Genomic DNA, 12,941 nt, shown 5'->3' on the forward strand with positions numbered 1-12,941 from the left:
AAGCCCTTTGAACTGTGTGTGTGTTTTCCAGAGTGAGAACGCGCTGCAAATACTGATCGGTGCCCTGCTCTGTTAAAGTGCTGCTGCACCAGTACATGGGTAGTTTATATATAAAGTCATACTGGTCAAATTTCACTCACAAGGCCTAATTTATATCCATAAAACGATTTGGCTCTCAAGTCTGTATTGTTCTTCTAAAAGACCTTTTACACTTTAAAAGGTCTTCTGTATTACTTGTAATTGGGAAATAAATCATAGCAAAGCATAACAAAAACCTAACTCTGGCACTGGGCAAGTCATCAAAGACATACAAAATGTCAAATTGTTGTCCATAAGAATAAACTACAATAGAAACTGCTAGTCCTAGAGGGTGGAAAGAGTTGTGGCACAGCTTTTAAACACAAGTAGTGGAACAAATGCCCTGAGACTTCAAGGATAACATATCTGTATTTGCATTATTCTACTATAGCAAAATCAGTGCCTGTGAAACTGAAGTCCTACACAACCATATCATTCATTAGTCTGAGATTGATGCATCAGTTAACGATATCAAACTGTTTCTTTGTAAAGGGAGTCCAAGAAAAAGCACTGCAGTACATAGAGAGAGAGCCTGTTCAAAATAAAAGACGAGATGCATACATGATTTTAAAATATCATTTATTTACCTTGGTAAAGAAATTAAGATAGATTTTTTGCAGTAGTAGTTTTCGTAACTAGCCAAGTTGCTTTCATAACAGCTAAAAACATTGCATTTCATAATGATTTTTCTTTAATTTTTCCTCTAGCATCTTCCATATAGGAGTCTCAAATGCAAAACAACACTGAATTAGCCCTCACAGTATCCCTGTGAGGTAGATATCAGTGTTACTTTCTGTTCTTCAGTTTATTCTGAAATAAACTGAATGTTTTATATCAGTGTGCAAAAAAAAAAAAAAAAAAATTGTAGGAGTTTGGTCTAAATTCCAATCTTCCATTCCTCGTACTGTGCTCTATGCCTACTACTTTTGTCTCCCTTTCTGAAAAGGGAGAACCAGCTGTAGGTGTTCTAGTCTGCCCTTCCCACACTTCTCCCTCTTGCTTTAAGGTTTTACTTAAACGTTTACAGCTTCTTCATTTACATATTTACATACAGATTCTTTGTTTAAAAAGCTGAAAGCTAATAAACATTTGTAATTTGTCTGAAATATACAGATTAAGTAAAACATCTGAAACCTAGAAATAAAGTAACTGAAAACACACTGACAATAGGTACAGATGACATCACTATTTTTTCTTACTGGACACAAAGGTCTGAGGAATTTTTTCACTAAGCTGCAAACAGCAGCAATACAAAAACACAGCTTTTCTAAAGCAACTGTTTTGCAGATGTATCAGGATTCAGTAGAGATTAAATCTCAAATTTGCCAGGACCATCCCTGACCGATTGCCATGGCTGTGGGATGATTTGTGCAGTGATGCACGTTCAGTGCAGTCAAGATCTACCCACACAAGATCCTTAGAATGAAAAAATCCATGTACATTCTTCAGGGCAGACACTGAAGGAGGTCACATTGAAGAGCAAATCACTTCACTGAGGTAGAATGTGAACAATTTAGATAGCCACAAATACATACCTGAATTGCTACAGATGTTCCTTCTCAACAAACTTAATGAGGGAGTTACAATTACGTATGTTGCATAGGCTAAAATAATTCATGTCTGAACAGTCTTGTGCAATAAACAACATGACCGGTTTTGGATCACAGAGCATTTACATCAGTTATTTGAAAGCAGTTGTGCAATAGTATCTTGGAACAGTAATTCTGAAATAGAGTTTTCATATCAGTGCCTTCATGAAGCGAGTACAGAACCTTTTTTGAGTACTGCTAGCCTGCTTTGTGTCAATAGACAGCAAAGATAGTGAAAATCTTTTAAGTCAGAGGGAGCTCAGCAAACAAGAAAAAGAAAAAATTAAGTCCAGTTTATCCAAATTTCAGCTATTCTTTCATCACATATTAGACAATCAGATGATTACCACCCATCAGCACTGATTACTGCCTATTTCCCATCTTAAGTAGGATTTCATCTCAACTCCAAGAGAATGATCCAGATCACAATCAATTTTTGGTACTAAAAGGAGTTCCAGTTAAAAAGACCTAAGCTTGTCTTAAAATTGTGTGATTCAAATAAAACACAGCATCAGAAAATGTTTGTCCCCCTTCAAGTACAGAGTGTTGTTGGAAATGGCTATCTTGCGTGCTCCATGAGTGATCTGAACTCAGGTCTGTGGTCATTCTGTGGAAGCTTTTAGATGCCCCAGGGCCACTACCAGTTTTCTTCAGGCCTTGAAGGAAGCTCGAACTGTTCTCCCCTTAAGCGGCTGAGGGGGGCGGAAGTTATTCACCATCTGGACCTTCTGGTCCTCCTCACTGGTGAAGAGGAGCATGCGGAACTTCTCCAGCTGTAAATTCAAGTGAGATAATTTACTGCTTAAAAAGGCAATTCATGTTAAAGTTGTTGAAAAAAATACCAAAGGAAAATATTCACTACGTTAGCCTGTTTTTAAAATATGTTTCAACAAAGAATTTAGTAGTATTAAAGAAAAAAATAGAATCCCTGAATATTGAACAGGCTGACTATTCACAAACAGTCTTTTAAGTTGACTGCACTGCAAAGCAAAACAGTCATTGCTTGTAGATACAGAGTCAAAACCTAAAAGAATTGGGAGAATGTCAGAAGTTTACCTGTTTCTCAGAAATACTGATGGGTTCTTTCAGCACTACCCATATTACACTCTCGTTAAGGGGTGGTGTTGTCAAAGATCCAAGGTATGTCCAATAATCTAGACTCAAAGGCAGGAGACATTCCGGGTTGAAGCTTCTAAATTGAGCTTTTGTCCCCTGGAAGACAATTGATACATTTCTCTTTTTTCTTAAAACAAACAAACAAAAACTTTCAAGTGCAGGTTAAAGTATTTTTGAAATAAAGTTAGAGTGATACTAAAGAGTAGGGGAGCAGAAGAAGAGCATGTAGTGATCCAGTTGCTTCATAGCAGCTGTTACCTAAGTGTAAGCCTGAAGACAGAATCAGAGAACTATTACATTCTCGTGTGGCAAGTGTGACCTCTGCTGCTAGCTGATGGAGTTGATGTTTTTGCGCCACAGTCTCTACGGAAGTTCAGCTTTCGTCACGAAGCATCCAAAAATAGTGTAGGAAATATATTCTGTATATAATTTTCAGTGTGATCTACAGATATCATGAGAAGATTCCTCATCTTGTTACTTGAAGTTTTTGATGCAGTGCATCTATTTCAGTAGAAAATCTGAAACTGTGGAAAACTTCGTCTAAAACAATCAGTGCTCTGAGAGAAATATCAGCTTTAAGAATCAGTTGACCAAGTCTAAAAGCAGAGCTAAGTGCATCAGGCAGAAGGCCAGTGCAAGAGGTGCTCTGTGTAAAGTAGTGATCACCTTGACTACTACAGTCTAGGACAAGATTTTCCAGCCTGTCACTGTATTCAAAAATACCTGAAAAGTATGTAGTCACTCACAGAAAGCACTGCCCAGCAATCTGGGGAGCTGCTAATCCGGAGCAGACAGAGCAGTTTACTCCTGGTGGCAAGCTGGCAGACCTTCCATCACTACAACTGAAGTATAACACTTTCTTTCCTCTAAGTGGAAGAGATCACTTACTGAACATCAAAATTTCACTTTGTGTCTACAACCTATAAATGCTGTATGGTTGCCTTCATCTTCAGTCTTTCACAAACATGCACAAAAGAACAAATAATGATATGCCTAACACAAGTATTAGATAGAATTTATTTTGCGTATTAAAACCTACACATCTACAAAGTGCATTAATAGCCCATATAAATCCAGAGAGGATAATATTCGCACTCATCTAATTGGTCTGCACTAGACAAAGAGCAGCAGATACCAACACTGAGATCTCTTGGATGCATCTGGTAAGGTAGGTTGAGTTACCACTCCAAGAATAGATAGACTAGTTCCCCGTGATGACTGTCCCTTTATAGAGCTTTGCAGCAGAAATAGGCTGAACCATGAGCTTCGACATTTTCAAGGTTAGGCTTTGTGGAAACTATTTTGCTGAGTGTAAGAGCAGGCCCTATGAGTCATGGAATTTTTGACTTTAAATACTTCCTTCAGGGGTCCTGCCTCTCAGGACCAGTGGGGTCCGCAGAGCCTTGGGAGGCACCAGAGCTTAGGCAGACATTGAGGTCTGGAGATGAAGAGAGCAGAGATGTGGCAAAAGAAGAATACAACTACAGAGATGTTCTGGTGATGGGAGGATTTGTGGTGGGTGGTTTTCCATTTCTGTTTGTCTCAAACATGACTTGTTTTTAAATGATATCCCAGAAAGAAGAAAATCTAAACAGCTTAAAACTTACTTTAAATTTTACCATGTACAAAGCATCAGTGAGTCTGTTCATACTGGCATGTTCTTTTCCAATCTACAATAGTAACAGAATAGACAAGTTAGCTAAGAACGAGTGTAATTATGCTTTGAATAGGTAGCATATTGTTTTCTTATCTGAATCTCAAGATTTCTACTAAAGTAGGTTTAACAGCAATTTGCAATGAGTTATTGCTTTCAGTAAGTCATCTGTTTTCCCTAACCACCTCTCAAGTATGTAGCATGGTTCTCAAACATTTGACAGTATAATGCTTTTCATCATGTAAACCTGCTATTTTTGTGATTGTTACCTCCAAGAAAACACCAACTACAGCCAAGCCATCTGGAGCTGCTGCTGCTTCTCCAAATGTTGCATACTTCTTGGCATTCCAGTGAACTAAATGGAGCTTAAAAAAAAAATAAAATAAATAAACACATTAGTGATAAAAACCGTCAATATAGATTTTCAGAAGCTTAATAGCAATGGGAAAGGCCTATGTCTTGTCCCAACTCTGCAGAAAATCCTCAAGAACCTCCTGATGAAGCTATTTCAAAGCTATAGATGGCATCAGCCACAATCATTTCACAGGCTGTGATCCTCAGCTGTAGCAGGTTAACTGTGCCAGATTGGTAGAGATATACGCTGCTTTTCAGCATCATGTTTGCCAGTATGTCCTTTGTGTTATGCAGGCAGGAAGGGTATAGTTGAGCGTAGCAGACTAAACCACACAACAGAGTACCACTGGCCGTAGAAGTAGTGTTGTGTGAGCAAAACAGCCTAGCTGTAAGGCAAGCAGAGAAACTTGGAGAGAGGGCTGCATGGGGTGGGGAGAAGTTTGGACTTCCAAGACAGGGTAATTAACAGATAAATAATTTCAGCATAAGGAATAAAATTCTCATTAAAGCCTGTGCTGACTTAACCACACTGAACTATCAGAATCCTGAGGGAAATCCAGACCCCACTGCAAAGCTATTTGTCAACAGCATGAATTCATCCCATCTGTAAGAAATGTTACCTCACATGGAAAAGGTTTGCCATCAATTGTATGCTCTGATCCCTCACTGTGCTTTGCCCCCCAGTGAAAGTGGAACTGCTTTAGCCGAAAGGGACTCTCAAAGGGGCCACCGCTGATCACTAGGCAGAAAGAAAGCAAAAAAAAGTATTCAGGGTTTTTAGTTTCCTATTACTAAAGCCTAACAACTGTTAGCTGCTGGTTTGTACTACTGTGCCTTTCCTAGTTTAGAATGTAAAAGAGGTACATCATCCGGGTATTTTAAGGGTTAGATTTGTTCATGGAAAACAGCTGAATTCATGTAAAAAATAATTTGAAACAAATATTGAGTGGCTTCATAAATTGTTTCTGAAAGAATACATTTGACATAGGAACATATGGTAACTTTTTAATGGTAAGGCTTCTCCTTTTTAACACAAAGCCTAAGTTGAAGACCAAAAAAAAAAATCTTAAGTACCTAAAACATCATCAATGTGCTTCTTTTGTGCAGAAGAGCCTAAATGCACTGAGCATCAGATAGACAAGCCAGCTAAGTATTTCCTCTAAGGAGTATTCTTTCCAGTAGAGGATATCTATATTCTGCCTCCTTGAAGTATCTGATCCCATAAAAGAGGTAATATAATAGCTTGTTCTTTACACAACACCATTTAGAATCTCACATCACCTTATGAAGACAGGGAAGTGATACAGAGCAACTTCATACATCATTTAGAAAAAACACTTAAGATGAATTTTTAAGATGCCAACCATAGATACTCTATCAGTGGCAATTCTTTTGTACTTTTATACAGCACTAAGCCAATTAAGTTTTGCTCAGCAGACAAAAGCTCAAAAGTTTTAAATTAAAAAAAAAGAAGTACACTCAGCATGTGTAAGCTCAGTCCAGTCTATAACATTAAAAATAAAAAAAGTACAGTTGCAGCATTGTGTGTGCTCCCACATGCATCATTCCAGCTGTTCTTTGTACGTGAAACTGGCCTTCCCACAGCGGTGCTCATAGAACTGAAATTAAACACACACTGTCCAGTATGTTTCACTGAACTTAATTGAATGCATCACCTGTTCCAATGCTTTAGGAAATCTAGCTGTGTTGGATTTACTGTCATAATTTTGTTGTACCATTTATGCAAAGCTATGAGTCACTAAATCTATTTCAAATCAACTAAAAACTCTTAAACCACGTTTGTTCTCCTAGCAATCATCTTCCTGCTCAGTGTAATTAGAACATGGTACACGCATAATGTAAAAAGGGCAGAAGTCTTAATTGCTGCTTGTGCTCTCACTGTTTATCTACAGTGATGCATAGTGCTCTCAAATTAAACTCCTAAAGTTGGGTAAAGTCCACTGGTATGTAGATACAGTTCAATTTAGAACTGCATGAAAGTAGTTAGCAAGCTAAGATAATATTTCCAGAAAAAAATTCAAAAGTTCTCTGTACGATGATATCTTAATGCATTTTTATGCAACAAGCTTTTGGAAACTGAGCATTTAGTCTTCCTTTAAAATTCAGTAGCTACACTTGAAAACCTGACCTTTAATTTGGCCACTGCTTAGGTCCATTCAAGATGAGGAATGTTAGAATTAAGTAGCAGGAATTTTAATCCCCTGACCCTATAGCAAGAGGTTTCCAGCACAGACAAATCACAGGAAGTAACTTGTTCTGAGTACCAAGGTCTCCTATTAATCTAGAATTGATAAACACACTCAAGTGGAAGGTGAAATCAATTGATAGGTTAAAAATTATTCACAGTATTTTTAAATGCTCACATCTCTATTTATCAGAGATACTTTGTCTCCATTCCAATGCTGCATTTGTTGGCCTCCTTCCTTCCCCTCTCTCAGATGCAAAAGCAAGGCTTACCATGGATGTAGAATTAATATAAGTAATCTCATTTATATTTTTGCCAAGAGCTAGAGAAAAAATATATATATACACAATGGCAACATCCACAAGCTGCAGCCAAATCAAAATAAGCTGAAGACTGCAATTTCTAAAGAAGTTGTACTGCTATGAGGCAGTAAGAAGAAGAAACAAGCTAATAGATAATGACTGGTCCAGATAAAAATAGGTCCAGTGCAGTACAGTTATGATGGCTACGCTGTACGACTTCATCTCCGATAATCCTCCTCCTTATCCGGCCTTGTGGATGTAAACTGGGGAGTGAGCCAGGCAGCACTAGCATCCCAGTGTGGACTGTTGTGGAAACAGTGCACTGAGCAGTACGTACCTGCTGTCCTGCTGGCTGTGGTCTAGCAGTGCTGGAGATCTGCATGGATTCCCTCTCCAACAAACTGATAATCCCTATATAAAAGGAACCCCTCCAAACAAACATTTTCCCAGTACAAATGCTCTTTCTAATACAGAAACTATTCAACTGTGAGGTATTTAGTGCTGTTAGAGAGACTCAAATGAAGAAAAGGAATAATGCTCAAACAAAGTATAAATGTTTTTGTTTGCATACTTTGTTCTAAAGTGAAAGTATAAGTTGTATAAAGTATACTATAGAGGATGTACTTCATTGTTTTTCTCTCTAAACCATAACATGTCGTTCCAAGGTATCTGGTTATGCATTAGTCTCACCTGTCTTGTCATCAATATCTTCAAACTCAACCATAACTGAATGGCCATTGTTGGAGATGTTGAGAGACGTGCAGGACTCATAGGAGATAACAAGTGGCATCAGCTTAGGGTCATAGACTGCTTTTGCAGAGATTATATCAATAGGTGACTGACGGTTCCCTTGGGCAATAGGATAAGACTTGTGCCACTCTGCAGGTCCTTCAAAACCAAAGAAAAGAAAGCACATTATTTTCTTCCTACTACACACACACACAATTATTTCAGGATTTCATGAGGCTTGAAGTAAAGCTTGCTGAGCAGGAGTGACTTGAAAGTTTGGCATTTGACAAGCTCATTTAAATTCTGAGTTTTGTGTTTTTATTAGCACAGTGTGCAACTAGATGGGGGATTGAAGCACGTTACACCAAATACACTGGGGAAGCCAGAGCACATTAACAGACTGCTGCACCTTCATTTGCTTGCACCACTAATCTTTTGTGGAGTCAGTAATTACATTTTTAAGGTGATCCAAAGTCCTCCCAAGGTGTATGCAGATGTAAGCACGCTTGTAGGTACACATGCACTCCCTCAAAGAAACAGCATGTAATTCTTCCTAGGGAAGATAATGTAAAAGCTCCTGTGATTCAAATTAGATGCAGATGACTCAATCTCTTTGCTACTGACTATGCAGTTATTTTTAAAGTCATTTTAGGATTGCAGTAAATCTTTGGAGCAGCTTCATTCTTCACTCATGCCCATTACAATAACTTTCTGCCCTGAGCAAGAAGTGCAGTGTGGTAATTAACACTTCTGGACTTGCTGAACCCAATAGAGCAGGGTGAAAGACCAATTTAGTAACTTTGCTCTCTCCTGGCAGAGCTGGAACACCATCATGCTGTTTGAGATAATAAAAGCCTCTATGTATGAAACAATTACTTCTGACCCCTTTTTTTCCACTTCAGCAGTGCAGGAAGCAATTCCATGCTTCCACTGCTCATATTCAGGAAACACAAAAACTAACAATTTCACTTGAAGATTCCAAAGATTGTTATTATTTTTTTAAATGGTAGCATTCTCACCTAATTCCACAAACTGACTTTTTTGTTTTATTTTAGTAAGCACACCCTCTTTGAGAGTAACTAATTCAGTGATCTACTAGCCTCCTACCTTCAAGATTTTCTAAAAAGTTAGACTTATTAAATAGTATGTTTTCATCAACCTGCCTGTAAAGATTGAGTTTAAATGCTGTTGCACAAGCTTAGACAATATCATTTGCTTCTTATAAGCTTTGCATTAATATGTGTGGCTTTATTAATAGCACCTAGTTGTCTAAATATGTAATGGCACCCACTGGCACTATGCAGCTTCACTCAGTGTTCAGGTGAAGTTGGTTTTGGACCAACTAGCAGTAGAACAGCTGCTGCCAGGAGCCTAACAGAGAAAGAGAGGGGCCCCTGGAGGTTATGCAAAAGATGGGCTATTGGACAACAGCAGTCATTCAGCCATCATGCTCTGCAAAGGTACAGGTGGCATGAGACACTGTCGTACAAATCTTTCGGTAGTTTCACACATCCTCTCACTCTGACACACAGTTCTGTAGGTGGGAAGCAAGGGAGGATGACTAAATTAAAGACTGCCAAATCAGAAAGCACAATTTGTTCAATAAGAGATCTCCAATACTGATCTGTGCAATGTATTCACGTTCCAGAAATACATATGTGATTTTATTCACTTTAGAAGCCTAGATATCACATTTCAACAACTTCACAGAATCAGAAGATCTATTACTGCTCTACTAAGTCTTCTAAGAAATGCTTTCAGAAAGACAGACAGTTAATCATTTTCATAGCACCCTTTTGGAAGAGGACCCATCTGTAATATCTGCAGCCTGAGGATAAAACTGCTCAGCACTGCTTCCCTCTATTTAGGAGCAATAATTGCAATAACAAAAGGCAGCAGGAATAAGTTTGTGCATCTTTCAGATACCACCTTCTGCAGGCAACCTATCATCAACCCAGTAATTAACTAGCTGCTGTTTATACTTGACACTTGCAGACGGAGAGATGCAGACAGCTCTGCAGGACTCAGGCAGCAGTTCCAGAAGCAAAACGAATGGGGGAAGACAGAAAGATGCAGCACGGAAATGCTATAACCTACCGTCATCCTGCCCATATCCCCAACTGTGGTGGCCAGTCATAACGGGACAGCCGCACCCCGCTGAGCTCTCAACTCTTTGCCAAGCACTGCTGCTTACCTGCCTTTATAATGGCTCACCGGGGGATCGGGTCAGCCCCTTAAAGACGCAGAGCAGCCCGAGCAGCTCCGGCAGGACGGGAACAGCCAAGTTTTTCCCGCTCCTCCTTGTGCTAACACAGTGCAGGGAAAGGAAAGGGCAAAACCCGGGTCGCTGGAGTCCAAGGACTTAAGGAGGAACCAAGATCGTCTGGGGGGAACTAGAACGAATGTTCGGGAATTAAATCTGGGGAAAAGGAGCAGTTTTTACTCATTCTGCATAAGGAAGCAGTAGCTTGCTCTGAGCATTGGGCATGGTAATGTGCAGATTGTCATGGGAACTGCCCATTTCTCCTGTGTGCTCTGCAGGGATGAACATCACCTGGCTTCTGCCTCTCTGTTGTTACTCTCTCCAGCTGCAAAAGAATGACAGATGTTGCCAGTTATTTGTAACTACAGCTTTGGAAGCTGTGCTTAGATGAGATGGAGAACATTCTCATCTCAAAAAAGTGATTTGTGCTACACTTAAGCAAGGCAGTACCAGACCAATTTAAGATAAACTGGCAATCTGTTTTGTTGTTGTTGTTGTTGTTTAACATAGAAACCCTTTAAAGGACAAGAATGTAAATAGTGTACTTCTATCAGGAAACACCCTGGCAGACTAGGGAAAGGAGATGAGCTGTGAATCAGTGATGTGCTGTAACCCACTAGTTGCCTGCATCTAGCTACAGAGCTACAAGGAGATGCATAGTCCTTACTTTAAAAGCTCTTGGAACAGTTTTGTAATAAGAAACATGGTTCCTTGGTAGCAATTTTATTAGATCTGAGGAGATACCATCCGTTAAGGCAGCGTTTTATAAATACAATATTGATTTTCATAAAGACAGGAGCACACAGATAGGGATCCTTCCATTATGCAATGAAGAAAATGGGAAAAAAATCAATGAAAGCATTTTAAGTTTTTTTTTTTTTTTCTATTCTTGTACTGCCTCATAGCAATACATTTCCTTTTTCAGGAGCTTTCTGAGAGAGTCAGCTTTAAAACCTCTGGGATTTAAGGGTGCAGGCTAAATCACTCAATGAGGGATGCTGTAAAGGTCTCCACGTGGCAGTTTTACAATGACTTACTCAGATCCACTCCTCCGTTTACTTCTGTTTAACTTGTGTGATGTGCTGAGGTCCCCGAGCAGAGCAGGCAGGCAGCAGGTGCTGACCCTGCAGGTGTGTCTGTGCAGTACATGGCCTGCACTCGTCCTGCTGCCCTGGCACTGGGTTAAAAGCTCGGCTGCTTACGAGGACAAAGCAGCTGGGAGAAAACTGTGATGCTTCTCATTCTTCTTCTGGTGTGGCTCTGATTCAGCAACCAGATGTAGGCAGGGTCAGTCAGGCAAATAACAAATAGATGTAGTGGGGAAATCAACCTGCCAGTGAAAACCTGCCAGTGCTTAGTGAAGCAGAGGCCAGAGGAAAACTGTATTTTAGACAAGGAGCACTTCATTCAAGAGGAAGTTGAAAACTGAGGCCCAAATTATGCTCTCAGGGCACAGCGCATCAAAGGGCATCAAAGTGGCCTAACGTGTATGTGTGTTTGATACCACTCAACACTTCACCTTTTATGTCTTCACGTTCAAAAGCACTAAAGATGTGTATTTCAAAGGGAAAACAATGAGAAAAGAGAAAACATGCTGACAACATGATAGGAAGTGGACTCTGCTAAGTGGGGTGTAAAGAGCTGACTTAGCAAAGGTGAAAAGAGGAGTGACAGTGCATGAAAGATAGAAACAGCCTGAATGAAATAATAGGTATAAAGACAGCCATATCTCTAGTATATATTTGTTTATATACGCAGTACTTAATGTGTTTCCCTCATCTTTTTTTTTTTTTTTTCTTAATGGAGGCAAAAATTAACTTTTCCTTAAGGCTAGGATGATACGCTGCATATACAGATATCAGATTGTTCTTTAATCCCAATCCCTGTTGACACTGACTGCCTCTAGTTGTGGATTTTCACTGCCCTGAGCATATTATTTGTCACTTTCAAAGTTGCAGTAGTAATCAAATTATGGTCTCAATAGTACTAGTTTGTACCAGTGATAATTACATCACTCTGATTAAATCCAACTTAAGCAACTGAGAAGCAGAGAGTGGTAGATGTTTAATGGGTAGATTTCTCCATTGAGAAGCTAGAAATGAGGTACCTGTGATTTCCAGAGATTTCCTGCAGGTTCTGACTATACCTCAAAACTTTCTGCTCAGCAGTGAATGATAGGAAGGCAGAATTCCATCCACCATGGTGAAAATTTTCAAGAGGTCTCAAAAGAATAATGCCATCTTCCCCCAGTCTTCACAGTTAGCATTTTATTCCTTTTGAAAAGAGAAGCAATGATGGGTGAGCAGTGCAGCAGCCTAGGACAAACACATGGGTTCTTCTTCTAAACCTGTCACTGCATTGTCATACCAAACTGACACTTTGCATTTCCTGTTCCCAAATACAGAATAGTTGTTTTTGTTTTTGTTTTTTTTTCAAATAATTTGAGGTCCCATTATTGAAATTGCTATGCAAGTACTAACCATTACTGTCAAAAAGCTACAAGGAAATTAGGTTGCCAAATTGCAATTGAACACATAAAACTTTGAAGATTTGAGAAACTGATTTTTTGAAGTGAGCTGTCTCTATGCCACAGATCTGGTGTCACTGGGAAATATTCACAGAAGGAGATTGTGTCACCTGGGGACAATGC

The 12,941-nt window shown here is 39.3% G+C and overlaps 1 protein-coding gene across 2 annotated transcripts; it reads right to left on the reverse strand.

The window, feature by feature from the left end:
- Positions 1–640: 640 nt before the first annotated feature.
- Positions 641–10,311, reverse strand: CA7 (carbonic anhydrase 7). Of its 2 annotated transcripts, none has more exons than XM_042821681.1 (7): positions 10,223–10,311; positions 7,990–8,187; positions 5,412–5,530; positions 4,707–4,802; positions 4,391–4,453; positions 2,724–2,879; positions 641–2,440 (listed from the first exon to the last, which is right to left on the reverse strand). In XM_042821681.1, the coding sequence occupies exons 2-7, from the start codon at positions 8,087–8,089 to the stop codon at positions 2,318–2,320; spliced, it is 657 nt and encodes a 218-aa protein (XP_042677615.1). In that variant the 5' UTR covers positions 8,090–8,187; positions 10,223–10,311; the 3' UTR covers positions 641–2,317. The 2 variants fall into 2 exon arrangements, with proteins under 2 accessions (XP_042677615.1, XP_042677614.1); XM_042821680.1 differs by lacking the exon at positions 10,223–10,311 and adding an exon at positions 10,126–10,216.
- Between the last annotated feature and the right edge of the window lie 2,630 nt (positions 10,312–12,941).

This window comes from Centrocercus urophasianus, unplaced genomic scaffold, assembly GCF_019232065.1.
Source record: "Centrocercus urophasianus isolate 14NV4802_14NV808 unplaced genomic scaffold, USGS_Curo_1.0 seq_2, whole genome shotgun sequence".
Lineage (NCBI taxonomy): Eukaryota > Metazoa > Chordata > Aves > Galliformes > Phasianidae > Centrocercus > Centrocercus urophasianus.

Excerpts from the sequence above, each read along its gene's own strand:
- CA7 (XM_042821680.1), bottom strand. The coding sequence starts at position 10,165 with ATGACTGGCCACCACAGTTGGGGATATGGGCAGGATGACG. Across the intron at positions 5,531-7,989 it reads AGATATTGATGACAAGACAG|TGATCAGCGGTGGCCCCTTT; the intron begins GTGAGACTAATG and ends CTTTCTGCCTAG. Across the intron at positions 2,441-2,723 it reads TCAGTATTTCTGAGAAACAG|CTGGAGAAGTTCCGCATGCT; the intron begins GTAAACTTCTGA and ends TTGAATTTACAG.